Source organism: Filicampus tigris, chromosome 7 (assembly GCF_054856515.1).
Source record: "Filicampus tigris isolate MCC_2025a chromosome 7, RoL_Ftig_1.0, whole genome shotgun sequence".
NCBI classification, from domain to species: Eukaryota; Metazoa; Chordata; class Actinopteri; order Syngnathiformes; family Syngnathidae; genus Filicampus; species Filicampus tigris.
In genome coordinates this window covers 956,117-983,938 of record NC_141223.1, presented here as the reverse complement: position 1 = coordinate 983,938, position 27,822 = coordinate 956,117, and the positions used below count along the sequence as shown (strand labels likewise).

At 43.5% G+C, this 27,822-nt stretch overlaps 4 protein-coding genes and 1 long non-coding RNA gene across 11 annotated transcripts in view; 3 read left to right on the top strand and 2 right to left on the bottom strand.

Annotated features, from left to right (window-relative positions):
- Nucleotides 1-98: 98 nt before the first annotated feature.
- Nucleotides 99-4,880, top strand: ilkap (integrin-linked kinase-associated serine/threonine phosphatase). 2 transcript variants are annotated; one of them, XM_086034808.1, is made up of 10 exons: nucleotides 99-587; nucleotides 1,250-1,402; nucleotides 1,488-1,605; nucleotides 1,680-1,786; nucleotides 2,531-2,624; nucleotides 3,419-3,506; nucleotides 3,679-3,812; nucleotides 4,012-4,131; nucleotides 4,205-4,286; nucleotides 4,694-4,880. In XM_086034808.1, the coding sequence occupies exons 1-10, from the start codon at nucleotides 548-550 to the stop codon at nucleotides 4,814-4,816; spliced, it is 1,059 nt and encodes a 352-aa protein (XP_085890934.1). In that variant the 5' UTR covers nucleotides 99-547; the 3' UTR covers nucleotides 4,817-4,880. The 2 variants fall into 2 exon arrangements, with proteins under 2 accessions (XP_085890934.1, XP_085890935.1); XM_086034809.1 differs by lacking the exon at nucleotides 99-587 and having other exon boundaries at nucleotides 1,249-1,389.
- Nucleotides 3,033-6,329, bottom strand: LOC147144285 (uncharacterized). Of its 3 annotated transcripts, none has more exons than XR_015087341.1 (4): nucleotides 5,812-6,329; nucleotides 5,395-5,624; nucleotides 4,668-5,186; nucleotides 3,033-4,391 (listed from the first exon to the last, which is right to left on the bottom strand). It is a non-coding gene; the product is annotated as an uncharacterized LOC147144285 (long non-coding RNA). The 3 variants fall into 3 exon arrangements; XR_015087342.1 differs by having other exon boundaries at nucleotides 3,033-4,812; nucleotides 4,906-5,186; XR_015087340.1 differs by having other exon boundaries at nucleotides 3,033-5,186.
- Nucleotides 6,330-6,476: 147 nt separating this feature from the next.
- LOC147144284 (arf-GAP with coiled-coil, ANK repeat and PH domain-containing protein 2) lies at nucleotides 6,477-18,339 on the top strand. Of its 3 annotated transcripts, none has more exons than XM_086034801.1 (22): nucleotides 6,477-6,778; nucleotides 6,860-6,917; nucleotides 7,702-7,821; nucleotides 8,264-8,317; nucleotides 8,407-8,465; nucleotides 8,632-8,815; nucleotides 9,136-9,180; nucleotides 9,804-9,899; nucleotides 9,990-10,064; nucleotides 11,120-11,223; nucleotides 11,675-11,726; nucleotides 11,835-11,935; nucleotides 12,196-12,307; nucleotides 12,399-12,574; nucleotides 13,210-13,279; nucleotides 13,580-13,668; nucleotides 13,739-13,818; nucleotides 14,467-14,630; nucleotides 15,479-15,588; nucleotides 15,678-15,788; nucleotides 16,390-16,451; nucleotides 16,519-18,339. In XM_086034801.1, the coding sequence occupies exons 1-22, from the start codon at nucleotides 6,726-6,728 to the stop codon at nucleotides 16,632-16,634; spliced, it is 2,091 nt and encodes a 696-aa protein (XP_085890927.1). In that variant the 5' UTR covers nucleotides 6,477-6,725; the 3' UTR covers nucleotides 16,635-18,339. The 3 variants fall into 3 exon arrangements, with proteins under 3 accessions (XP_085890927.1, XP_085890926.1, XP_085890928.1); XM_086034800.1 differs by having other exon boundaries at nucleotides 12,396-12,574; nucleotides 16,519-18,338; XM_086034802.1 differs by lacking the exon at nucleotides 8,264-8,317 and having other exon boundaries at nucleotides 12,396-12,574.
- A 403-nt stretch (nucleotides 18,340-18,742) lies between these two features.
- Nucleotides 18,743-21,341, bottom strand: wdr74 (WD repeat domain 74). Its single transcript, XM_086034803.1, has 2 exons — nucleotides 20,541-21,341; nucleotides 18,743-19,577 (listed from the first exon to the last, which is right to left on the bottom strand). The coding sequence occupies exons 1-2, from the start codon at nucleotides 21,150-21,152 to the stop codon at nucleotides 18,885-18,887; spliced, it is 1,305 nt and encodes a 434-aa protein (XP_085890929.1). The 5' UTR covers nucleotides 21,153-21,341; the 3' UTR covers nucleotides 18,743-18,884.
- iws1 (interacts with SUPT6H, CTD assembly factor 1) overlaps nucleotides 20,621-27,822 on the top strand; it is a 12,231-nt gene continuing 5,029 nt past the window's right edge. Inside the window, exons 1-9 of one of the 2 annotated variants that reach the window (XM_086034799.1) lie at nucleotides 20,621-21,126; nucleotides 22,831-22,913; nucleotides 23,400-24,327; nucleotides 25,155-25,214; nucleotides 25,623-25,902; nucleotides 26,209-26,266; nucleotides 26,831-26,937; nucleotides 27,355-27,505; nucleotides 27,593-27,675. In XM_086034799.1, the coding sequence (XP_085890925.1) occupies nucleotides 22,887-22,913; nucleotides 23,400-24,327; nucleotides 25,155-25,214; nucleotides 25,623-25,902; nucleotides 26,209-26,266; nucleotides 26,831-26,937; nucleotides 27,355-27,505; nucleotides 27,593-27,675 (1,694 nt within the window). In that variant the 5' untranslated portion in view covers nucleotides 20,621-21,126; nucleotides 22,831-22,886. Of the gene's footprint in view, nucleotides 21,982-22,830; nucleotides 22,914-23,399; nucleotides 24,328-25,154; nucleotides 25,215-25,622; nucleotides 25,903-26,208; nucleotides 26,267-26,830; nucleotides 26,938-27,354; nucleotides 27,506-27,592; nucleotides 27,676-27,822 lie in introns of both variants that reach the window. The other variant, XM_086034798.1, reaches the window with a different exon arrangement.

Sequence of the window (27,822 nt, the reverse complement as noted above, 5' to 3'; positions counted from 1 at the left end):
GGGAAATGTATTTCTTAAGACCACTGGCATCTTACGCGAAAGTATACCGCCACCTGTCGCCAGGAGATGGCGAAGCAGATCAGAAAAGGCAGCAAACCGAACAAATTGAAATTGGAGTACGAATAGCGCATGTTAATGCTACATTAATGTTATCATTATATTAGACCAAGCCTAAGGCAGAAACTTTATTTAATGCTTTTTCGATATTTGAAGTACCGCTTTAATTACATGCAGTAAAACGCCAAAGTGTTAGGAGGCGGTAAATGTCGCCAGTGGAGTCGTCTCAACATTTTAAAATTCAGCCAAAGAAGATGACACCTTCCATTGGCTGTTTGCAGTGCAGTGTTGCTGTCGTTCAAGCTTTAGATTATGAGAAATTAACCATGATTACAAATACAAACGCCGATCAAATTTTGATCTGCTGAGCGAATTTGATCGTATAATCTTACCTGTTTGTAAACTTTACTTGTTATCGTGAGTACGACGTTCGCCGGTGCAGACTGATCGGCGGCTAAGCTAAACTAGGCTAGTCTTGCTCCGGAGAAGAATGGATCTATTTGACGACCTACCGGAGCCCACTCAGACCGGTGAGTGACGGCAGGTTTCTAGGTTAACACGAACCTGGTAGCAACCCCAGTCTACTGACAAGTGACAAGGTGGTCGGTCGTCACCTCATAAAATGCTCGTTATGGGTCACTGAAAGTCGTTTTATCTCGATGGGGAAGAGATGAGTTAGTGGTTCATTGATGATGAGAATGAGAATAATAACATAGATTTTATAGCGCCTTTCAATTGACCTAATGAACTTTACAGGTGAAGAGTTAATGTAAACAAGGTGCTGCTGTTGGTTCAAACTTTGTTGTTTTCACCGTGGAGTTATATATTGTTTCTGTGTAATAGTCGAGACATAAATTCCATATTAAGTTTATCGGAAGACAGTTTGTGTGTGGCAAGTGATGGGTTTGCGCAATGTGTTCTTGAACTCACTGAAGACACAAGGTACACTTTTAATTACATTTTATGGGGTGGTTGATATGGCCTTAAAATATCGTCTATGTATTCACAAAAAAAAAATTTTTTAAACATTTTTAACTTGATTTACTGTAAGATCAATATTTGCCCTCAAGGGGTCATTAAAGAAAAATATTATTTAAACATGTTTAAAAAAAAAATAAATGAAGTGACTATTGTTGTGACTAAAGCATTTTAACCACTCGTTAAGAGAACTGCTGTATTTGTGTGTTGTCAGGTCTTGGCTCAGCCGCTGTTACAGTCTCACCGCGATCTACCAAGGACATTGATGAAGAGGTGAAGAGCGTCAAACGGAAACGAGAGGATGAAGAATGTGACACTCCTCCGAAAGATGATGAAGAGGAGGAGATCAAGAAAGTTTGTAGAGAAGGTTTTCACTTTTGCCACCATGTCAGATAATGCATGGCATCCATGGCGCAGCTTGGCTTATTCTGCGTGTGTGTGTTCATGTTCAGGCCTCCCCATGCTACGAGGCTACGTGGCTGCGAGGCGCGGCGAGCGTGAGGAGATGCAGGATGCTCACGTTATACTTCCTGACATGAGCGGCTGTCTATTAACGCTGCCTGCTCAAATGTAACACACACATGTGATATTTAACTTTTTCTGTGGCTGCCAATGTTTGTGAATATTGTCTGATATTTCCGAAGATCTGGGGCGTCGTATTTCGCTGTGTTTGATGGCCATGGTGGCACTCGGGCGTCTCAATTTGCGGCCGAGCATCTTCACCACATTCTGGCCAAAAAGTTTCCCCGAGGTGAGTAGTATGGACACAAGTCATCCCTTTACATGCAAATTTTAGTTTAAAATCATCACCTTACTTGAAAATTGTCTAAAGGGAAAGTCAACCCCCCCAATATTCTTTGCAATAAAACGTACTCTGCGCATTCACTAGTCTAGTCACGGCATTCTGATTAAGGTAGCAAAATCCATCCGTTTTTAGCCATCTTAGAAGGCGGCCGTTTGGTCACTTCTGTCGACTGAAAATGGCATCACAGCTGCTCAGGCAACAACCAATCATGGCTCACCTGTTTTCTGAAGCTGAGCCGTGATTGGTCATTACCTGAGCCACTGTGATGTCATTGTCAGTCGACAGCAAGTGGCAAAATGGCCGCCTCCTGAGATGGACATAACCGGGTGGATTTTGCTATTTAACTGGTATTACACAAATTCAATATTAATCAGAATGCCTTGTTTCAACTAGTGGGCCTGCATAGAACATTCTTGTAAAGAATTTTGGGGAGTTGACTTGCCCTTTAAAATCACATCTTCCCCCAAAGCGCACAAGGACATCATACAATAAAACTTTAAAATCAAAGTAACATTATTTTGATGAAAAACACAAGACACACCAATGTAAAAAGCAAGTAGTCTTGACTAGAAAAACAAAACAAAAAAAACTTGCGTGTGAAAATTCAAAGGCCAAAACGCGCAGAAAAATATGATTTAAAAAGCTTTTTACATACATATTCTGTATTATAGATGTGTGCTTCTTTTTAAGGTGAAAGTGAGAACCTGGACAAGCTGATTAAAAAATGCCTGGTGGACACTTTCCGCCAGACGGACGAGGACTTTCTGAAGAAAGCGACCAGCCAGTAAGACTCTTGATTAGCTGCTGCTAAGTGTAAAGTAGCAATCGATTGTGTTCCACAATTACTGTTTTTGTACTTTGTAAAAACGAAAAAAAAATCCTAGTGTGTTTTGTTTGATTCTATGTATGTTTGTTTAGTGTGATGTGGTTTTCACACAAAAAATGATTTCTTATTTTAATCGTCCCCCCCTTTGCCAAATGGAAAAGGCAATGCTAGTTTTGTTTTTGCGCCCTTCTGGGATTTTCTTTATTTGTCCTGATAGCAGAACAGCTTTGAAACTGTATTTTTCCAAGCATTACATTACATCATCTTCCACAGACATAGTCAAAATTATGTTTGTATTTAGAGATAATGTGAAAATAAGTGCTAAACCTAAAAAAAAATAAAAGAAATTCCCCAAAATGCACAGAAACGCAATCCTTACAGACCCTGAAAAGGGAATTCTCTGATTTGTTTCTAAATATATTATACATGTCTGAAGATTATTGTTGAAAATGTGCAAAGCCTGAGAAATGTGTAACATTCAATTGTGGAGATTTAGTAATAAATTCTTTCACCATGCCCACTTTAGAGCGCCTCATTGTGTGAGTGAGTATGAGTGTGCACAGTGTGAAAGTTGAAAGCAAGAGTAGGAGAAAAGAACAAGAGATTTGTACAAATCCCGACTTGACATCCAGCATGTAGGCCGGGTCTTCAGGCTGGTTAGCTGCTTTCAAGCACAACGTGGTCTTTTTAAAACATCAGTTTGTGCACGTGCTCATGAATTCATCGTCCTGCATCTCCTGTTTGTGAAACAGTAAACCGGCGTGGAAAGACGGTTCCACAGCAACCTGCATGCTGGTGCTGGACGACGTGGTCTACGTGGCCAACCTGGGAGACAGCAAGGTAACTAACTACTGTGCTGCACGAGTAAGCCCAACCAGTAGGCATGTGTCACACACACTAGTAGACTTTTGATAAAACAGTTTGAGCATTTATTCTTTGTCCTCACTAGAAGGACAACTACATGTCATAGTGAGAAATGGCTTTCCGAGTTGTGAATGTTGCATCTTGGCAGGCCGTGTTGTGTCGCATGGAGGAGGAGGGAGAATCCCCGGAGGGGCGGCCGACCACTCTGGCGCTCAGTCGAGAACACAACCCCACCATCTACGAGGAGAGGATGAGGATCCAGAGAGCAGGAGGAACCGTCAGGTACCACATTCAACACTCTTGAGGGCGGAGGGTGTTTTCTTTTAGTGTGGATGTTCTGTAGGACTCTTCAAAGGCACAATCGGCAATGCCGAGTAGGAACTGCTCACGGATGACATTTTTATTGACCGCTATGTCTCTTTGGTTTTTATGGCGATGGATAGTTTTTTGGTATGGATGATGGATATGTTGTTTGTTGCAGGGAGGGGCGGGTGCTGGGCGTCCTGGAGGTGTCGCGCTCCATCGGAGACGGCCAGTACAAGCGATGCGGCGTCATTTCCACCCCAGACCTCAGGAGGTGTCAGCTGACAGCCAATGACAGGCAAGAGCAGGGGCGCACACGCACACACACAAAGCGGCAGAAAAACAATGTGTGTCTCCTTTGTCATCCTTAGGTTCATCATTCTGGCTTGTGATGGCTTGTTCAAAGTGTTTTCTGCAGACGAAGCCGTCAGATTCGTCTTGGACGTCCTTCAGGTACTGGAAGGAAGTTACTTTTAGCTCTCCTTCGTTCTGTGTCATTTTGCATTTGGACTACTAGCATCGAAAATAAGTCTTTAAATGTTGGACTAGTCAGGACCCCTGGAATTGAGCAAAAATATTCTTAAATGACTGCTTCAAACCAAAATAGCACATTTCCTGTCTCTTTTCAGGCATGGCTTTTGAGACGTTTTTTGTAGGTCTCAACTAAATTTCGTGTTACTAAGTCAAACTGTCTTCAAGGGCTGAAGTATTTATTAATAAACAATCCAGTTGGGTGCAACTGAGTCAAGTGAGCCTGAAATGGCCACCTGAAAGAAGACTGGCAGGCGTTTGTGGTTCTACACAAGATAGAGGCAACCGATGTTTATTTCTCACCAAACACGTTGCCTTGTGTGTTGTAGGACAGTAAGTTGACGGACAAGGAGGAGCAGTTTGAAGCGGCCTGCCAGCTGTTGGCCAGCGAGGCGGTGCGACGGGGCTGCGCTGACAACGTCACCGTCATCCTGGTTTCTATTGACTTCTGAACACGCACACACACTTATGCATTGACTTTGTTTTCCAATAAAATACTTGACTTCCTCTGTCAAAGTCTATTGTTGTGTGTGTTACTCACGTCAAGATACAAATGATCACTGAAGCCAGAAAGAATTTGTGTAGCACAAATGGATCCATCAATCTGGGCTGTACCCTCAAACAGTGCTGTCTTATAGCAACAGTTTGGGGAAGAAAAAAAAATGTCTGATAGCACTGAATAAAAGAGTCAAGGGCTCCGGTATGCCTCTTCGCAATCGCTGTCCTCGGATGCCGTGTCTGTGTCACTGTCCATGAAGCTTGTAAGAACTGCAGCATTAGGGGCGATAACCTTCAGTTCCAGTATGTCATCATCATTCAGTGCTAATGAAAGGACAAACAGGAATTTATTCCGTGGATTCAGAGTATTTAAGATAAATCGAATAGCCTACTGTCAGTATAATAAAATACCTAATTGTTTAGCTTAAAGGGTTAGGCTTTTGTGGTCTGTAGTGTGAGAGGATGCAGGGAAGCGGTTTGCAGATGAATCATATTCACAGTGACAAAAGAAAACACATCTAGCCATACATACCTTTAGGGCTGACACGGTGCCTCACACATTTCGAAGCTTTTGGTTGCTTGTCTAGCTTCTTTGGATTCTGAAAGCAGATGTCCATAAGACGAGTTGGCTGTACTTTCCGTCTCGGAGGCTTCCATAAGCAAGCTTCCTCTGAAACTGCTGGCTTTTCTGTTCCTCCCATCCTGACACAGAGCTCGACTTTAAATAAAATTGCTGCTGCATGGCTGCAACATGAAGCAAGTCTTAAAATAAAGAAGAGGGAGAAGAAGATTCAATCATTACAATTGTTGCATTTATCATCATTTCTGTAGCAATACAATGAGGTCCCAGTAAGATCGTCGTCACATTTTGAGGCGATTTCAGTTCCCTTTTATAATCATATAACAAGCAGCAAATCAAACTAACAGACTCGTTAACAACGTTGCTCACCCTGCCATGCAAGTACAGTTAGCTGTGAGGATGTAGTTCTCATTTCTGTTGACGATGGCCCAAGCATCATACGTTTCTGTTGGGTGTCCTCGGCTTGACGAAACTTTCGATCGCAAAACACAAAAGTCAGAATCGAAATCATGATGTTGTATGGTCTGTACATGACCACGCATCACATATTTGTAAGCATCCAAAGACTTATAGGCTCGCAGTTCCTCTCTAGTGTAAACATTCTCCAATAAATAAAGATGAATATCTGGCCATTGGACATCGGGCCAATTTGTAACATCTTCCTCCCACTCTGCAATCCTATAAGGGTCGGAAAGTTGCTTTCCATCTGACAACGTTAGTTTTTTAAAATAATTTTCGCGATCCTTCACGGTTAGTCGACTTGTGTACATATTAACGAAGCCCGCCATTTTTTTATGCTCCAACAGTGCCCGCGCATCCTGATGACATCAAACGCGCGACAACTGCTGCCGCTATGACTCAAACCGCACACGGACCTAGATCAACTTAAGATGTACACTTTACATCACCTCCTTTAATTTTTTACAACAGTGTTAAAACGTTTACTGTACATCTAAATGGAAAACTGCCCCAGTCTTGGACGCGGTACCACTCCCGTTCGCCAGGGGGCTCTTCAGGCTGAAGACAACCCGGATGTGGGCTGGAGGCGCGGTGCAGTCAGCGTTAGCATCACTTTTGGATGTGTGAGATGCTGACAGCTGTTCTGTCCTCAACACGAGTTTAGCCACATGCGACACAACAACAGAAAATCTCGTTAGGTTTCGTCTTTGTCGTTTTTGTTTCAATTATGAGCAGGCTTGGTCAGTGTTAGGTATCCGACGGACGGGTTATTGTGGGGGCAGCACACTCGTTGATGGTCAAGTTTCCAAGTGCCCTCACTCAACATGGACGCGCTGCTGGACTTCTCGGAGTGCGTTGCGGATTCTCCTGGCTTCAGGTGAGCAGCTTTCGTTCGATTAGTTGGCATCTTCAACGAGCATTCACTGATGCCTCAACTTTAGTGTGTTGTGTTGTTCAGGCTGCACCTGGATCAGTTCGAGGAGGACGTTTCTCTGCTCCAGACACAGCTTAACAAGGTGCGGCACTGACAGTATAGACCAGCGGTGGGCAATTCCAGTCATCAAGTGTCCTGCCTGTTTTCCATCTCTCCCTGCTGCAACATACCTGATTCAAATGATCAGATACTGTAATCAGCAAAGTCTGCAGAAGCTGGATAACGACTCTGATCATTTGAATCAATTGGGTTGTAGCAGGGTGACATAAAACATGCAGGATCGGTATCCTGCATGTTTTATATTTCACCCTGCTACAACCCACCTCCTCGAGGTCCTCGAGGACCGGAATTGCCCACCGGTGCGACAGGCGAACCTTTGCCTAAAATAGCCAAATGTTAGTTCTCCACGTACCATAATGTAGTTCTTTGGCACCAAGATGCCACAAGATGGTGACAAACAAACATTTGTCTAAATGAAGTGACAAAACTCACTTTAATGTAATTCCTTGTCACCAAAATGCAACAAGATGGTTGCAACCAATACTTTTGCCAAAATGAAGCTCCTCAATTCACTTTGACATCGTTCCTAGGTACCAAGATGGCTGCAAGCAAATACTTTGTAATAATTTCTTTGCATTTTTCGTGTGTTCAAATATATTTACAATGTGTGTTTTTAAATGTTTAAAGCATATGGAAGAGATCAAAAACGTTTTTCAGTGTGGGCTCTCTATGTTAACTTTCACATATCATGGGTGGGTCTTAAATGTATGGCTCAAAGTACTGTGCAGTAATGCTTTCAAAGTAGTTTTTGTTTGAGAGATCAAAAAGCTATTGGTCTAAACATTGTCTGTCATGCCACCAATCAGGTGATGAGGTTGTGCAGCAAGATGGTGGAGGCGGGACAAGCGTACAACGCAGCCAATCAGATGTTCCTCGCCGGCTTGTCCGAGCTTTTCGCACGACGCAAAGAGGACGGCGTCATGGCGGTGAGGACCTGTCTGATCTGAAACCCTCTAGAACAGTGCCTCTCAGACATTTTACATCAAGTACACTAAAATACTTGAATAAATGAACATGTAGTTGGCTCTCCAAGTGATACTACTTGACAACACAAATAAAAAGTAACCAATAAGGATTGTCATTCATGTATCCTAGTTAATGTGCCTTATGCAGCTGCTGAATGTAGCTAATAAAGTAATGTGTAATCTAATTTATTTACTTTTAGTACTGTTCCCGCTATTTTCTAGCCATGGGAATATATTTTCATTTATTTTTATGCTTGATTGCATTTCATCTTTTAAATGTTTTTTTAATTGTGTACGTTCTGGAGGGATTCTTCCACACACCACTAGAGAGCGCTCATGTACCGCTAGTGGTACGCGTACCCTCAGAACGATTGCTCTCCAACTTTTTGCCATGTCTTCTTAGAACTGCCTGAGCCAGTTCAAGCAAGGACTGCAGGAACTGCTCACTTTCCACACTGTGAGAACACACACACACACACACACACACACACACACACACACACACACATGCACACCCAAGTCACGCTTTTGAGTGTGTGCTTTCAGATGCTGCTGGATCAGAGCCAGCGAGCTATCAGCCATCAGCTCAGCAGCCTATGCAAGCAGTAAGTACACACACACACACACACACACACACACTTGCATTTAATTCTGGCCTGACAACCTAATGCAGGGCTGAAGCACCGATCTTCCCACATGTTTCTTTGATGACGTCTCAAAATAGAAGCAAGTTGACTACTTTATCGATTGATTGATTGATTTGTTTTTAAGATTTCTGCCTCAGCTGGCGGAAACGCGTGATGAGTTTGTGCGCATCGGTGAGGACCTGGACACGGCGGCTCTGAAAAACGCTCAGGTGTCCCGACACAAGACCGCAGAGGCCGAAAGAGCGAGTCACCTGCTCATTGCCACGCGGAAATGCTACCAGCACTTTGCCCTGGACTACTGTCTGCAGGTATCGACCCCGGGATCATAGATGGCGATGACGCTGAATTCAACGTCTCGCGATCGCAGCGTGCATACATCGCTCGCATTTGCTGCGAGCTAAGTTTGGAAGTAAACAAGCGACAGGAGTTTTCTAATAGATGGCATCCGATAACATACAAGCACACACACAAATACAAGTACAGTACACACAACACACACACGCAGATCCAAAGACTTAACACGAACCAGCAGTGCTATTTTGATAATATGTTTTTATTCTTTTTGTTTTGGGCATATCTTTGGATTGTTTTTCTTTTTTGTTTATTTTTCTTCTTTTTTGTCATTCAGCTCAACACATTCAAAACACAGCAGAAAGTGGACATCTTGAACTCGGTGAGACAATGACTGCACTCATAACTTACCTGAGCTTTGCTTAGCATTAATATTGGGAAGCCGCTCTTAATTGGGACTTGAAGTAAAAGTTAAGTTTAAAAAAATGTTGGGTTATTTTTGTAGCAATATGTTCAATGTGCTCCCATTAGTCTAAATACGGTACACTGATTTATGTATTCGTTTGTGGAATAAAAATGAATCCAATAATCCACCCGTTTTCGTCCACTCAAGGGGGCTGCCAGTTTACGCAGCACTGCCCCCTACTGCTGACTGAATTTGACGTCAAAGTGTACCTTGCTCAGACTATTTGGGGGGGGACATAGAACATGTTATTGTAAAGATTTTTATTTTTTTTTACTTGACTTCTGTTTTAAGTAAAATGCAGAGTAATTTTAACACTGATTTGAAACCTTAACCCTTGTTTGTCCCAATACTTTTGTCATGCAGTTTTCTCTTGAAATGTCCAGTTATTTCTTTTTAGCCATAATGCAAATATGCAGACTGATGCGGATGAAGACATACATCAGCAGTGCATAATAATCACAAGAATATTTTTTTCTTGTTTTTATTATTATTGTTATCATTGGTGTCAAAATGCGTGTGGTTTGTGTTGTTGTGTTGAGGTGTTCTCCTTGGTCAACGCTCAGCTGACGTTCTTCCATCAAGGCTTCGACCTGCTCAGAGACCTTGATCCCGCCATGAAGGTCATGGCTGCGCAGGTAAATGCAAACAAAACAATCGACACCAAGTTCACTTGTTCCAGTTTGCACTGGTTCCACTCAAGCTGATTCTTGTGACTCTGCCTTCAGTTGTGTGAGCGGTCGGCCGAGTGTACAAGCAAAAGGAAAGAGCTGGAGAGCAATCATCTGCTGGTCCAGCAACGAGTACGTCACCTACTTTACATCACCAACACACATTTTTACATTTGCACTTTTGGCACTTAGGGCACTTTGGACTTTCTGCCACTAGATGGTGGCAAAGAACTTAACAACATTCACCCACCATCAGTCGACAAAGGGAATGTAGAATAGGAAGCGGTTGATCCTTGCATGGCGTTCATTCATGTATTCAACTACTGGTGGTTGACAACAAAAAAATAGAATAAAAAATATCAAAACTCTACTAGACAAAGCTAAATAATGCAGAACACTCATAGTTGTTTACATTCTCTTTTATTATGTATTGAATGTTTTTATACATTACAATACTGTACAGTGCAACACTTACTAAAAAAAAAATCATGTTATGAAAAATTGTGTTTTGTGGGCTGGAATAGATTAATAGTGTTTCACTTCATTTCAATGGAAAATAATATCAATTTGAGTTTATATTATTATTATTATTATTATGGGACAAATAAAAATGCATAAAACATACATATTAGTATTATATAGGTAAATCTCTTTGTCGTTTCATGATGCAATTATTTGTATGAGTGTATTAGCGTGCTATATATCGCTGGCCAAAACCTTGTACCTCCGAATTTCAGGAGACCCCAAAAATATCACGTTTGTTCAACCAGCCATTAGCATTGCATCATGAAAGAGAGCAAGCCATTTTCGATACTTTAGATTGGTCAATAATGTTTAAAAGCGTGAGCAATGGCCAATAGTATAGATTTAAAAAAAAAACAAAAAAACAACTAAATTCACCAAATTTGTGACTTATGCTACTTACAATGACAATTTGCCCTTTTTTTTTTTACATTGTTTTTATTTGTTTGATTAAGAACAAAGTCCTATTTTTCTCAAAAACATTCTGACAAATTCAGGAAAAAAGTAGTTTTTTCTTGTGGAAAAAGAAACATGTTATTTTGAGGATAAAAGTCATTTTACCAAAAAATATCTCTTTTTTGCGGGGGGAGAAAAGACCTAATTGTGTGTGTGTGTGTGTGCGTGTGGGTGTGTGTGTGTGTGTGCGTACGTGCACTTGTGTGTAGGATGCCTCAGGAGAGACGCTGTTCCGGTTGTGTTGCGGGACAGATGACATCATCCAAGGTTACCTCTTCAAACGCTCCCGACGGAAGGCGAAAACATGGAAGAGGTCACGTGTCTCCTTGTGTTGATGATGGATACTGTACTGGCTTCCTGTACTCATCCGTACTAATCCAGTCAAGGCATGAACTCACCTTGTGTGTCCAGATACGCAGGAGACACAATCACGCCAAAGTGACACAACCCGGTGTCTTACAATTAATTGAACAAAAATGAAGGCCTGAATGTGTTCCTTTATCATTTTAAAAATGTGGGCATTTTGATCAGTTGTTCTGGAAGTGAATTTCTGTATTTTGGCAGCTGCGGTTCTGTCCTCGTGGTCGTATCTAGTGTGTGAGAGCTCTCATATTTGACGATTGATATTTGCTATCCTTCCGCCTGTAGCTGCTGTAGCTTTAAGGGGCACAAAGGAAGACAATCCCAAAAGGCTCCACTAGGGGACGCCGAAAGCAGAAACATGTTTGAAACGCCAAAATGGAAAATATATATTTTATGTACAGATGCTGGTACTCCATCAGAGACAACCAACTCATCTACAGGAAGTCACACAAAGTAAAAAGAAAAATATCTCCTTATTGGTCGTCACGTCATAACATTTCCGCTATTAATTTTCACGATGCCAGGGAGTTGTGACGTTTCAGTTTCCGCTCGGCTCCTCAGGAGGCGTCCATGCTTCTGTTTGAGGACCTGCGATTGTGTGCCGTCAAGTCTTTGGAGGACCTGGACCGCCGATTCTGCTTCCAACTGATGTCCGTGCACAAGTGAGTCAAAGACTTAACACAAAGTGTACACGATTGTACGCAAAGAATGATGGACGACCGAGTAGACAAGAAAACCACAAAGACAAGTCAGACAGGATCAAACTTTCACATGACGGTCTCTTTATTTGCTGGGTCCCCATATTGTGTCTCATCATGTCCCACATTTTGACCAATAGTCACCCATAATGTCCCTATTTTATGTTGCAGTGTCCCATAATGTTCTATAGTCTCCCTGACTGTCCCCTGTGATGTCCCATCAGGTGTTGTGCCCTTCAGGCCGACTCTGAGCAGGTGCGGCTGGCGTGGATGGGAGCGTTACAGGGCAGCATCGATATGGCGTATCGAGAGCGAGGCCGAGCCACCCCGACGCAGGCATGCTCCTTATTCATTCTGCTACTTCAGCAAATCAATAACACTCACTCATAAGAAGAATATTCCTAAACATCGTCTGTATCATCAGCAGCCACACCCGCCAAGCGACGGAGACAACGCTGCGGCCAATCAGAGGACGGCAGTGCTGGGCGCGGCTCTGCAGGGCGCCGGCAACCGCCGCTGCTGCGACTGCGGTGAGGAGGAACCGCGATGGGCGTGCGTCAACTTGGGCGTCACAGTATGCATTCAGTGCTCGGGGATTCACAGGTACACAAAAAAATGTATACGGTATATATATTAGGGTTGCTAAAGCGTTAACTATGGACATTAATTTAAATTTTATAACGCATTACAAAAATCAACTCAGTTTTATTTACGTCCTGTGGCAGCTTCCCTCTGCTCACTTTGCTGCCAAACTTAGAGAGTCACTGTCACAAAGACGAACTTTTACGTAGTTTTACTTTAAAAACTTACTCGACTGCTCATTGGAAAAATCCAAAATAATTTGCGCACTTCGCAAAAGCAAAACTCAAATACCATATTGTATGTCTTTGGTGTATCATTCAACAGTTGTATTTTCCAGGAAAAGAATCGTATTCAAAGATCAAAGTAAGCTATTAGAGCAGTCTTTGAATCAAAATATACGTTACATTTTTTTCCATATTAATTCCAAGATTTTACTCAAGTAAATATCGGTTCCGAGCTTTGTGAAAAATTGTAGTTGAAAAATAAAGTGAATCGCAATTAATTATGGATTTTTTTTGCAATTAATGAGTTAATTCGTTTGACAGCACTAATATATGCATATGTACGTGTATATGCATATGTACGTGTATATGTGTGTATGTTATTTGTTTGTTTATTAAATTATTTATTTTTCCCTCCCGTGATGATGCATGCAGGAGTCTGGGCGTCCACGTGTCCAAGGTGCGCTCCCTCACGCTGGACTCGTGGGAAGCGGAGCAACTCAAGGTGAAACTGAGACACAAATGATGGAGTCATTTTTAAACTCCTTTCACACAGCCACTTGCCAGCCTCTGACAGTACAGTGTTCCGCCACTATAGTGCCGTTCATTATTCGCACCCCTGCTTTATCTGTTTTTTGAGGGGGTTTTACGATACAGGAAAGTTGCAATTTAAAGTTGCGCAGCTTCTGCGTTGTGCCACAACATGGTGAGCACCACTGAGCTCATAAGGCTGTGTGAAAGGGGCTCCCCATGGCAAAAAAAGTTTAGTGTCATAACAACAAGACTTCCTGTGTTTGTGTCATAGCTGCTGTGTGTCCTGGGAAATGACGCCATTAACAACATTTACGAGGCACGATGTTTGCACAGAGTCAAGCCCACCACGGAGAGCCCGCAGTAAAAAACATACGCCTGTCAGTCAATCTGAAATCAATACTGGATGATTGACAGTCCATCTCTTTGTCAGCGCTGAGAAGGAAGCTTGGATACGAGACAAATACGTGGAGAAGACCTTTGTGAAGCGGAATGGCGACGACGATGGCACGAGTAAGGTTCATCAACAAAATGGTGGCAGCGTTTTGTTTTTTGTGTACAGTGGATATAAAATATCGCCACCCCACTGTTCAGTTGCCGAGATTTGGTGTTGTAAAAAAAAAACCATTTGACCATTCTACATCATTTCAAGACTTTTTTTCCTCACCATTTATGTGACCTATCGCCTAAAATCTTTTTGAGAGATGAAGTAAAAATACTTAACTTTATTACACAATACTAAGGGACTTTTTTCCCCGATCTTGCACTCTCCAAATAATCCATATTAAAATAACTAAAACGTATGAAATCTCAACTCAAGGAATTAAAAAAAATATATAAAAATGAACAAACTTGTTCTAAGAAAAATTAAAACTAACTGAATTTAAAAAAAACAAAATAAAAAACTAACTCTAGTGAAACATCCCAGAACTTTTATAACCTCGGTGCATATTTATGCAATCTGGTTATTTTATGATTGGCAGATCAACGGCTGCAATGATGCCAGAAAGTGGAAAATTTCAAGGGTTCTGAATACTTTCTGTACCCACTGTAGGTCACATGAACGGTGAAAATTATTTTACAATTTTTTTTTTTTTTGTATGACTCAAAAGTCTGTCAGGGGGCGTGTATTCTGTATATGTTGTTGTGTGTTCGTTGAAGCGCGTCATGACAACGTTGAGGCCTCGCTACTGTTGCATCTCTACCGAGCCGCGCTGACTGGAGACCTGCTCGCCTTGGTGACGGCGCTGGCCCAGGGGGCGCCGGTGAACGGGAGCGTGGCCCAGGAGGAAGGGCGCACTGCCCTCATCGGGGCCGCCCAAGGGGTGAGGGCGCACGGCACAGAGCTTACCGAACTGTCACCATTAGCCAATTGCATTCATGAAACAACATTTGTCGAGAGGAGAAAAGCGATGTAATATCATGAAACTAAAACGGGTCTTTTTTGGGAGGAAAAACTTAATGTGATGAGGGTACTTTTTTTGATGATGAAGAAAACAAGTTATATTATGTACAATGAGAATAAAGTCTTAATGCATAATGTCAGACTAAGCACATATTTTGGGACTAAATGTGTAATACTACAAGAATAAAGGCATAATGTTACAACAGTAAAGTCATAGTTTTTCGAGCATCCATTTTGGAGTTTTACAAAAATTCTGAGTCATTTTTTAAAGAGCGGAGTCATAAGATTACAGACATTATATGACATGTGAATGAAGTGAGAATAAGTTTGGAATATTCCCAGGGTAAAGCGTTGTGTTTTTGACAAATTGAAAATATTAACAGAATAAAGTCTATTATTTTGATAATAAATTCCGAATATTACGATAGTCGTCAGTTAGGAACATTACAAGGCGCGGTTATATTTATTCAAGAATAAAGTAGTAATATTACAACGATTGTCTTTTTCTTTTTTTTTCTTTCGTCAATTTGGAATCGTATGAGAGCAAAGTATTGTTATTTTTTTTCCAAGAAAACAATTATCAAAATAAACTATAAAACGAGTGCATATTGCGGCTTAACTTACTTTCGAACGCAAAATGAATCAGAATGCCGTGTTTCAACTAGTGGGCCTGCTGGGAACATATTCTTGAACAAAAATATGTTTGGGTTGACTTCGGCTTTAAAATGCGTTGCAATGAAACAAAATTGCAAGTCCATTTCTCTGTAGGGGTCGCTGTTGGCGTCCGAGTTCCTGCTGCAGAACGGCGCCAACATTAACCACAGAGACCGAAGAGGACAAGGAGCTCTGCACGCAGCAGCCACCGCAGGACACACCGGGTCACTACACGCACGCGCACGGGCGCACACACGGGCGCACACACACACACACGCATACACAAATGTGACGTTCATATTGGCCCCCACAGGCAGGTGTGTCTGCTGCTGAAGCGAGGAGCCAATCAGTACGCGGTGGACGAAAGCGGACGCGACCCGCTGGCCATCGCCGTGGAGACGGCGCACGCGGACATCGTCACGCTGTGAGCCGGAGAGCAGTGCGCTACACAAAAGTCAACAAATAGGTTTCATACAATAAAGCACCCGTGTATCGCTGGAGGATACATTCCAGACATAAAAAATGGCTAACCGAATCACGTCGTAGCAAAGGTCCGCTGGTTTATTGCTAACATATAATGCCATAGATGGACAATTTGACACCGCCCGACACAAATACCGAACCGGCTCCATGTCATCACCTTAACCAAACTTTTAAGTATGTGGTTGCTGCTAACAGTTTGCCAACACTAATCTGCGCTAACACTGCAGCTCTGCTTAGCTACCTATTGACTTTGACAGTGTTTGCTTGCATTCTGGCGATTGAGAACGGACTGTTGCTTGAAAGTGGCTCTGGGTTTTCAGCCAACCTATCCTGCAAGCCATGGGCAGAGAAACTGTGGGGGTGGGATCATGTAACTTTGCCCAGTTGTGACGTCACAGTGGGGCAAAAGGTCAGATAGCAAAAGATTGACGTGCTTCATTTCACACCCGACAGGCAGACAGTAAAAAGTCAATTTTACATCATATATCCCCTTTAATTGGGTGATTGTGAACTCTGTGTTTCTTCTTTGTTGGTCGCACCAGGCTGCGCATGGCCAGAATGAACGAGGAGATGCGAGATTCCGAAGGAGCGTTCGGAGCTGTGGGTGAGTCCGTGAAACGCTAACGTTTAACTTTGGTATTCGCTGATCGGCGCCCGTGCGGTCCTTCCAGGAGACGACCAAACATTTCAGGACATTTTCCGAGACTTCAGCGATATGGCGTCACACGACCCGGAGAAGCTGGCCAGACGAACGTTCGGCCGCGGAGGAGACGACGGGAACCCGTGAACGTGTTACCCGCTTGGTACAATTTTGGTGCTCAGTCTTAATTGTAACTTGACTCAAGTACACGAGACAGGATCCTCGCAAATGACGACCGTACTTTTCAGGGATTCCGAAAAAAAAAAAATCATCTTACTTGAGTTAACAGCATCGCATCATTTTAAGTTGATGTTGCACACCACCACCCCAAAATCGGTATCAATCGCGAAATGAATCCATTAGGTGGGGGGTTGCTAAATTACGGCATTGATTAAAATGGGAGAATATGGCGCACCGCCCGGACAAAAAGCTTTTAAACTTCACAAAAGTGAATGACTGTTACATCCTCCTCCCTAAATTCGTTTTTAAAGGTCTTAGTCATGAGTGGTGCAATAAATAAAATGACGAGCTAACAACTAAGCAGTGTAACAGGTAGAAATGAATCTGCACGCACTTAAGCTAGGTTCACACCGCAGAAAAATGCGACCCAGATCGGATTTTTTTGCCCACATGCGACCTGTATCTGATTGTTTTTATAACAGTCTGAAGAGATAAATTACGTTGGGGTTTTTTTTTTTTTCAAATGCGACCTGGGCCACTTTCCTATGTGGTCCTAGATCGGATACGTAACAGATTTTTTGCAATGCGACCGCAGTCTGAAGGGCCAGGTGGCATATATCCGACATTGACGTCATCCTCAGGCCAAAATGCGCTCCGAAGGGAAAGTGCTGGCAGCGGGGAGATCGAATCTGCAAAGTTGTTTTGACTGGTTTACTTTGAGCTTTTTTTGTTTTGTTTCCGGTAACGCCACCAACAGGTGAAGACTGGAATTGCAATAACTGGCTAAGATGCTAAAACTCTGGAGTGAACTTGCTAAACCAGAAACGTTCGTGCTCAAAGGCCACAGAATTTTAGAACAGATTGGTCAGCTCATTCGTCAAAAACATGTGCTATAAACATTTCGTTTAATAACAAAGAATAGTTATAATTTTGGAAATAGTATTAAGTTGCATTATAAATAACCAATTATTTAAAATTGTTTATTGTAATGAAATAATTCTATTTTTGTTATAATTAAACTGTCTGGTAATACATGTATTTCCTAATAATAAAATACATTCTGTCCATTCTATTGGTTAATGTTGTTAATTAGCCAATTATTTAATCAAAAACTAAATGTTTAATGTATGGGTAAAAAAATACTTTTACCAATAAATCAATTAACTACTACTACTATTATTACATTAAATGTTTATATTTTTCACTTACATGTTTATGTATCCATCCGTTCTTTATGGAAACACAAATATTGTTTGGAATTGTGAAGTAGTTGATGTGAGCGTAAGCCGTTACACAGCATGCATGTGAATGTTACACGCAAAGTGTAAAAAGTGAAAACGTATACTTGTTAGCCTCATTGCTAAGCTCACGTATGATGTGGTATTTTTTACATTTGCGAGTTTGCAAAGGGAAATCTTGCCTCATTTGAACATTTCATCATTTTGGAAGTCACAAATGTTTACGTAGCAGCTACGTTGCCTTTTTTAACATTTAATAATGTTTTCAAGTGAACTTCTCACAATGCTGCTCACACGTTTGTTTTTATCATACTAAAGAATTACAAATGAGCTGCTAAAAAAAAAAAAAAAAAAAGTCATTTCAATGTCTACTAGGATGAATTTCATTTTTGACTGTTACTAATGTAATGCTATTTGTGTATTAAACAATTTAAAACCACAAGATAGTCTTACCTCCTCACCTATATTCTCGACATTGTAATTTTGTACAAAAATACACAACTCCAAAAACGTTTGTGATTTTTGGGCTTGGGGCGGAATTCCAGGATGCACTTAAAATGCACTAAAACCTGTAAAACTGGTCAACATAATCTGATCTGAAGCCAACCTTTGAACTGAAACAATATCTCCAAACAATTTTTGGGGGACTGCTGTTTATAGATATTTCATTGAGTTCTCATTGTGTGTAACTGTACTTGACAGATCCCAGCTTCACAATATCTGCTTTCCTTAAAATTGAATGACTTTTTTCTGAACTGCTGCATTCGTGGGCCGTCGCATTTTCCTGTTCATGTTCAAGAGAAAGCAGCTATAGATAGGCACTTGAATACAATGACGTCAAAATTACATTTTAATACATGTGATAAAATGAGAAAAGATGCAAATCCTCCAAGGAACACTCGCACGGCATAATCTATCTTTCAGTCTGAGGAGCTTGGACTTGAAATGTCCCACGTTCTGAGTGCACCGCAAATGGCTCTCACGCTTGAGCTTTCCCTCTCTTCTTCTTCTTCTTGTTTTTCTGCGGCGCTGCTTCTTCCTCTGGTATTTTCTTCTCGGGATTCTCTCTTTCCTCCTCGGAATTCTCCTCTCCTAGTGCTTTCCTCTTGGACTTGTCTCGTTCTTTGGATGTTTTCCTCTTTGAATGATCCGTTTCCTCCTCTGATGTTTGCCTCTTCGGATCCTGCTGGTCCTCCGCCTCTGTTTTTCTCTTGAGATTCTCTTCTCGCTCCTCCACCTGCTCCATGGCGTCCCAGACCTCGTCCACTTCCTCCTCCTTCACCTCCTGCGCGACGTCCCCCAGGGCGTCCGCCGCATCGTCCAGCTTTCGGCTGGCGAGCAGCAGGCAGTTGAGGCGGGATTTCAGGTAAACCTTATGCTGCACCCGCCGGTCCTCCAGGCTGTGGATCCGCAAGAAGCGGTCCAGGCCGCAGGACGCCACCAGGGGTTGCGAAGCGTGGCACTGCAGACCCCGCACGCCCCCGGACAAGCCCTTGAAGCACCCCCGCACGATGCCTTTTCGCAAGTCCAGTACGGCGATCTGACCGTGCGTGTTGCCGACCACCACCGAGTCCCCAGCGGCGGGAAGAGACAGCGTCGTCAGCGGATACTCCCCGTAAGTGGCCTCCAAGACGGGGCGACGTTGCGGTGTGGAGGGGTCGTACACATGAACCTGGCCGGACAAAAATATAAATATACAGTATGATGAGCAATTCCAAACAACTGAATTCAAATCGACATCAGGATGTAGCAGAATGCATTTTTCAAATCGCAAAGGCTGCAATTTGGGAAAAGACAAACATGCTTCATTTCCGTAGGTAGGCTTTATGTCTTTTGTATACCTGTATGTCTATTTGATTATTTATCGTGTCTAGATAAGTACAGTGCCTTAGAAGCACAGTCCACATTTACATTGTTTTATGAATTATGAAAAGTTGACGTGATAAAGCCACGCATTTGTTTGCACTTTTGTCGTAATGACTCATGACTTATTGACTTGTATATGCCTCACTTTTGGTAGAATTTTGTTGCAGTGAATGCTTCAAAGACTGCGAGTTTAAATGTTTGGTAAGTTAACTAAGTAGATAAACTGTCTTTAATATTAATTCATGGTTCATTTTAGCATAAGCCTAAGATATTCGACCAAAACTGTATAATAAATTCGAGACAGACGGATTAATATATTGCTTGTTTATTAAAAACACATGGGAAGAGGACCTTGAAAAAAAATAATTACATATTGAATCTCAATATGGTGGTGTTCACAATTACAAAATCGTTCAGTTCTAATAATGAGTACCTATAACGAATTTAACTTGTCCTATCTTTCATGTTAGACTGACGCATCAGTTTACATTTATATCTTTGAACTTGTAAATATAGTTTCTATTTCGTCCCTGCTGACCGTTCGGAGTGGTGCCCGACAGCACGAAATGCCCTTTTTCAGTGCTTCCTGCCAAGGGGTGAAGGATGTAACTCTTGAATTATAAACTAAAGGAAATGATAACGAATAGCAATGCGGATCATAATCCTCATAAATCAAAGTGTTCCAACTGTATCAACCTCGTCCTTTTTTGTCGGCCGTCAGGTAAAGATTAAAACAGTCTGTTTTTCCAAAGGCGCCCGGCGCACTCACCTGGTGGTGTCCGGTGCAGGTGACCACCTTGTCGGATCCCGGTATGAAGGCCATGTCTTTGACCCAGTGCGGCTGCCGTAGATCCAGCCAGTCGTTCCGCAGGTTCTTGGCGGTGAACACGGGCTTATCGGGTTTCTCCAGGTCCCACACTTTGAGGCAATTGTCCTTCCCGCCGGTCGCCACCTTTTGCCTGTGCTCCGGGTTCTGCCTCATCCGGGCCACGTCGCTACCCACGCGGATCTCCGTGGCGGGCTCGCCGCTCTGGTCCCGCCACACTCGGAGCACGCCGCTCTCCGCGCACGTCACCAGCGCTGCGCCGCCGTCGAGCACCGCCAGCCCGACGAAGCAGCCCTCGGCGGGGTCGCCGCAGCTGCGCGTGTCGGTGAAGGCTCCTTTCTCCACGCTGAATGTCTTGACGCTTCCGTCCACGGCGCCAACCAGCAGCTCACTCTCGGCCGCGTCGGCCCAGCACAGCGTCCGGACCTCGTGCTGGCGGCTCAGCTGCGAGCTGTTGCAGAAGTTGAAGGCTTGTCTGCGGGACACGCTGACGCCCTTCAGGATGCCCGTCTCCGAGCCCAGCCACACGGTACACGGTCGGCTGCTTTCGCCCATCTCGCGGGTTCGAGGACGGCGTCTACTCGATGAAGTGGCGGAATTCTACTCGAGGCGTTGATGTGGACCTCCTCTGGATCCAAACACGCGTTTCCTTACTAGTTACCAAGTCGCATGTCAATGAAATCATTTTTTTTCTTCTGTGGTACGTATTGGCGGTTGGTGCTTCACCGCCACCTACTGCATTGGGAGAATGCAGATATAAACGAATCGAGAGGCACTTTAATGTAATGTAATGTACAGTAAATGTAATTTCATTTGGAAAATTATATCAGATTAGGAAAACTATAGATTATTTTTCAATTTGCTTTTTTTGACTAAATTGAAATATTTGCTTATACAGGCATTTTAATTTCATTTCGGTGATTCGTTTTTTTTTTACTTTGTGATTGCAGACACTATGAAAAGAGGAGAGCTATAAAAGTGTTAAGTTACTACTTAAAGGACCTGTGAATAAACGTCATGATGCCTGCCGTTTGACATTAAACTGTCAGTTCAAACGGGTAAAAAATATCGTTACCCCAGAGCGGACATTCTGGCTGGATTGCTCGGTTGTTTATTACGTCACTACAAGGCGCCGGTGACCTCTGCGCATGCGTATGTGGCCAGGCCGCTCCATTTTAGCTTGTCTTCCGACTACAGGCAGGCACCGAGTTGGTGTTCTACCGTTTCCCCCCCCCCCCCCTTTACGTTTTGTTTGACCGCATCGATACAAACAAAGAGTGGATAGCTACAAAGTGGTTGCGCTTTCTTTTTGTCTAAACTTGAAGCCGTCTTCGTCTGGAAATGGACGGGGAAGAGGACGAATTCGTGTCTGGGAGTCACTCCGGTAAACACTTTTGTCTTTGCTACATAAGCTCACGCAGTTCTTTTAGTGTACTAAATCTCATTTACACTCTTGTACACGCGGTGTAATTGTGTTTATCTATAGTGACCTACTTACTAAAAACGTCCACTTTACACCTAGAAAGAAGTGTCTTAGGGAAGTGCGTTTTGGTCGTCTACCAGGAAACGAAGGGAGCCAATATTGAATTCGCCAACATTTCTGACGAATTTTGGCGAAAATCGGGGGACCGCCTCTTTCATCAGCGACTTTTCCCGATGCTTACAGACAATTAGCAACATTTGCGTCAAAGTAGTGTTTGCGACAGATGGCGACTATTTGGGACCCTTTGCCAATTCTTGGACTAGCAGTGAATATATATGATCCCAATCAAAAGGGTGTGCACACCTTCCTCAGCATTCAGTTTTCTGCTGTTTACCATCAAAGATATATTTCGAGAATATGGAAATGAATTTCTGCCAGGAAGGAGTCCAACGAGCTGCTGCTGCCGCCGTTGAAGAAGTGCTTTGGCTGGCTATCGTCATGCAAAAAAAGAGAAAGAAAGAAGAAAGAATTCAAAAGGAAAAGAAAAGAAAATCTGCTTGGGTCAGAGAGTGGTTACTGCAGAGGGACAGACCTTGGTCAAAATGAAAAACTCCTTAAGCATGATTATCAATATGGAGAATGTATTTATTTCAGTATCTTAACAAGAGTGACTGGTAATTTGGTAATTCAATAGTACACCTCTACCCAATGTGTCACACTTGATTTGTGATGTCTCTAATTTCAGGATTTATTTATTTAATTAATTTATTGTTTTTTGTGTTGTTGCTGTTTTAATGTTTTATTCCACAGACGACGGAGGCGGAACTCCAGTTCAGGATGAACATCAGGCATCAGACGGCGAGGAGATGAGCAGCAACAAACATCATTCTGAGGTCAGACTTATTCTTTTACCGTGTTTTTTGGATCTTTTTTTTTTTTTTTTTACAAGGATTTTGGCTGATTTTGCAAGGCCTATAGAACATTGTGCTCAATGGCTATATAAATATGGAACCTACCAAAAGAAAGATTAGACACTCTTCTTTCATCAGAAGAAAAAGTATATTTATATATTTTTCCATTGTTTCGCAATCAGCATGAGAATAAAGCTAAGTTTCATCAAAATTCCCATTTCCGATGAAAAAACTGAGAAAATTAGCTTTTTGTTAAAACATAAATTTCAAGCATAACTTTGACTTTAACACTACTATTTTTTTCTTTTGTGACAGCTAAAACATCGAAATAATATGATATTGAAATGATCGCCCAGCCCTTCTTGGAAAATCTAGTTTGTAAACTGACTTGTTTATAAACTGACATTGTAGTTAAATTGTTCGCGATAATGTGGTCTGAAGACACGATTTCATCGTTTGCGTCATCAGGACGAGGGCAGCAACGACGAGGAGGCGCCCTGCAATAAACGGCGGTACGACAGCGACTCCGACAACGATGTGCGGCGAGGTGGCGACAGCGACTCAGAGGTGGACGCGCCCGGCCGCCGTGGCGACAACAACCTGGGGAGCGACTCCGAGGCGGACGCTCCCGTCCGCGGGAGCGACTCAGAGGCCGAGGCTCCCGTTCGCCGCGATGTCCGCGGGAGCGACTCCGAGGCGGAGGCTCCCGCTCGCAGCGATGTCCGCGGGAGCGACTCCGAGACCGAGGCTCCCGTTCGCCGCGATGTCCGCGGGAGCGACTCCGAAGCGGAGGCTCCCGCTCGCCGCGATGTCCGCGGGAGCGACTCCGAGGCCGAGGCTCCCGTTCGCCGCGATGTCCGCGGGAGCGACTCCGAGACGGAACGTCCAAGGCCCGCCGACAGCGATGACGATGATGACTCTGTGGGCAAACGCAGGATGAGCGTGTCGGAGGACGAGGCGCCAGTCAAAAACGGTGCCTCGGACAACGAGGAAAGAGGGGCGTCATCCCCCGCGAAGCGCAGGGGGAGCAGCTCGGACATGGAGGAGGGCGGCGGCGGCGGCGGCAAAGCGGCAGCTGCGGAGAGTGACTCTGATAACGAGGACGCCAAAGCAAAATCGCCCGCCGACAGTGACTCTGACACAGAGACGCCGGCCAGGCACAAGGCGTCGGCAATGGCGGCGCACGACTCTGACGATGAGTCAGCCGCGCGACAGGGGGAGTCTGAGAAAAAGGGGCGAGGCAAGTGGAAGGCTGTCATGCGGTCGGACAGTGAGGACGAGGATGAGGAGGAGGGCGGCGGGAAGGGCAAGAATGCTGCCAATGTGACGGGAAGTGACGGAGAAGCGCAAGCTGCGCGGAAAATCTCAGACAACAGCGACGATGACGAACAGCCAGGTAATCATCTCAAAATGCTGCCGACCTCCCCCAAGGCTTCAATGTCTTATGTGTAGAAACTATCCCAACTGTCGCGATATGATGGATTCACGATATGAACCTCACGATACGATAATTATCACGATATTGTGGGGAGGTTGGCGAAAATATAAAAAGCTCACGATGAAAAAGAAAAAGTGGGCTCATATTAAAAAACATAACAGCATTCAGAAAGAAATCGGCATGGCCAGTCATGCGCTTCTATTGGCTCAGCAGCGCAAAGCATCATCTATGTAGTTCACAATTCTGTGTTGCCCGATTAGCGGGGGTCTTAAAACAGGTGGCATCAAATGGAAGTGCACTAATAAACTAACCACCAGAGGGTGCTGGTACTGCACAAATGGAAAACAACTTTGGCTTCAAAACATATTTGGTGCTACTCGTGGCAGTTTTAATATCGCAATATTGCCGATATTGTGACATACCTCGTAGGAACATCACATGAACCGTTGTAGGCATGTGAGGGAGGTGGCCACATGGGGGATTCATGGTAAGCACATCTGCTTCACAGCTGAGGTCCCTGCTTTGAATCTGGGCTCTGGCCTTCTTGTGTGGAGTTTGCATGTTGTATGGTTTTCCGCCAACATGCCAAAAACATGTGAGCACGTAAGCATTGTTAAAGACAGACTATACATTTTTCGCAAGTTTAAGTGTGAGTGGCAAAAGTTGTCTTTTTGTGCCCTGGCTTTGAGGAGGAAGTTGTACTGATGTAAACATTCCATTGTGAATGGTGGTGTGCCAAAAATCAATCAGTCAGTCAATCCATAACGGATGTTAATGTCTTGCAGTAAAGAGGAAGAAGGCCATCCTGTCCGACAGCGAGGAAGACCAAGAGACAGAAAAACCAGGTGGGACAAAGACGCCTGACACGGCTGTGTTTGTTGCATGTAGTTAGCCCTTGAATGGAATTTGTCTCATGAGATGAATTCACGCAAATAAAAAAATATTTGTAAATAACTTCTTTTTACTTGGTCATTTAACCTTTTTTATATGTATTTTTAAAAATAATTAGTTCGGTAATTAGAATTGAATTTGTCTCCAACAATAACACTTGAAAATGTATTTCTTTATTAATTTATTTTGCTAATATTTTATTATTCCCAGTAAAAAGTTACATAGATTTCATCCATATTGTATCGCTTAATTTTTTTTTTTTTTTTAAATGACCTTATCTACGAATGACTTAGCACAGCTGTTGGTTTTAAAATACAAAGCGGGCACCAAAGTTTTCCAATCTGGTCTCGTTGCACGCTCAGCTGTGAAGAGGAGTCGCGCGGTGTCCGACGACGACGACAACTCCGACAGCGACGCGGAGTCGGGCGGAATCGACAAGAGCATGGCGGCCAAGCTCCGGGAGCTGGGCTCCGACAGCGACGCGGAGTCGGGCGGAATCGACAAGAGCATGGCGGCCAAGCTCCGGGAGCTGGGCTCCGACAGCGGCAGCGACGACGACGAGCGCTCCAAGGGCGCGGCGGAGAACAAGGACGAGAAGGCGCTGTTTGGGAGCGACAGCGACGATGACGACAACCAGGAGGAGTGAGTGCGCCGTACAATGTACACAAAGCGTGAACACAAATATAAATGCCCCGCTTTTGTTATCGCTCCCATTTTCATCAACTCAAAGATTTTTAGTATGCACAAAATATTTTTCACAAATCTGAATCTCTGTCCGTGAACACTTCTCCTTTGCCAAGATACTCCATCCATCTCACTGGTGTTTATACTTTGCTCAAGGAGTGATTTATCCGCATGGTGAAATGTATTGACCCAAGGCATGTGATTCCGAGTTGCAAATACTTTGTCGATATCACCTTGCCTGTGATCTGTCATTGTGTATTGAAGGAAAATGATTGCCGACATCTTTGGAGAGTCTGGCGATGAGGAGGAGGAAGAGTTTACGGTGAGTACAACTGTATTATGTGCCGCCACAAAGGCCTGCTGCATGTACACCTGCTCTTCCAAGAAACAATCATTTATTATAAACACTGTTGTTTATGAACAAAACAAACAAAAGTGTGGCGAAAGTAGCAGAGAAGTTATAAGTAACACATTTACCGCGACCATGCAATGTTAGTTACATTAGAGCCGCTCGGAGCCAAGTCTCCCCAAAGCTCACGTGAGCACCCACAAAGACCATGAAATCACTTCTACCCGGTGCAAATTTATATGCATGTATTTTTTTTAATAATCTGCATTTTCCCACGTGAAAAGTATTTTTAGACATACAGCAGTGCTCAAGTCTTAATGCAATGCGTCAATTTTAACTTTCAGCAAAACTTTGTAGAAGCAAGTTCAAATTTGATGAGGATCGGAATTAAGGTGCAGATACAGAATAGCATTTTGAGTCTGCAATACTTCTACTTTCCCTTTTTGCCACTGTCTTACTTGTATGCGTACGTGGCCTATATTTGTCGAGAGCGACAGGCGCTACATGTTAATGCTACATGTGTGTTTGTGTGCGCAGGGCTTCAACCAGGAGGACCTGGAGGGCGACAAGAAGGAGGCCAAGGTGAAGCAGCAGGAGATGGAGGACTCTGACTCTGATGAGGGCGTCCGCCGCGGAGGCCAAGAGTACGTGTTACGCACACGCATACATGGCCAAAGTCCGGCCAGGGAGCCATTTGCGCCCTTCTGCGTATTCCAGTCATGATATTTAACGGGGAAGTCAACCCCAACATTTTCACTACAATAATATGTTCTATGCGCCTCCACCAGTCCAAATACGGCATTCTGATAGATATTGGTTTGTGAAATATAAGTTCAAGTAGTCAAATGCACTCGTTTTTAGCCATCCCAGGGGGCGGCCATTTTGCCATTTGTTGTCGACTAGAAAATGAAATCGCAGTTGCTCAGGTAACGACCGATCACGGCTCAGCTTCAGAAAACAGGTGAAAATTTGGACGTGCCTGTGGTAAGCCAAAGAGCGATTTCTTTCTTTTTTTTTTTTTCTTGCAGTTAACTTTGGCCTTTGATTCTGTGTGTATTCAGTACCAGCTTCATGTCCGACTTTGACATCATGCTGGCTCGCAAGAAGGCCATGAGCGGCAAGCGGCGCCGCCACCGAGACGGCGGAACGTTTATCAGCGACGCCGACGACGTGGTCAGCGCCATGATCATCAAGATGAACGAGGCCGCCGAGGTCTGACCGGCAAACTTGTACAAAAACAACTCTGAGCCGCTTCCACTTATTCACCGTCCCAACTTTGATTTGTTCTTCTCGTTTCAGGAGGACAGAACATTGAACAGTGCCAAGAAACCGGCGCTGAAGAAGCTCACGCTGCTGCCTCAAGTGGTCATGCACCTAAAAAAGTACTTTTTTTTGGTTTATTTAGGAACTTACAGTGAATAAATTGACTACACGTGACTCTGTATATGCCACGTGATGGTGGCAAAGCGCTATTTTTGTCCAAATGAAACTCCTCAACTCACTTGAACATAGTTCCTTGGCACCACGAT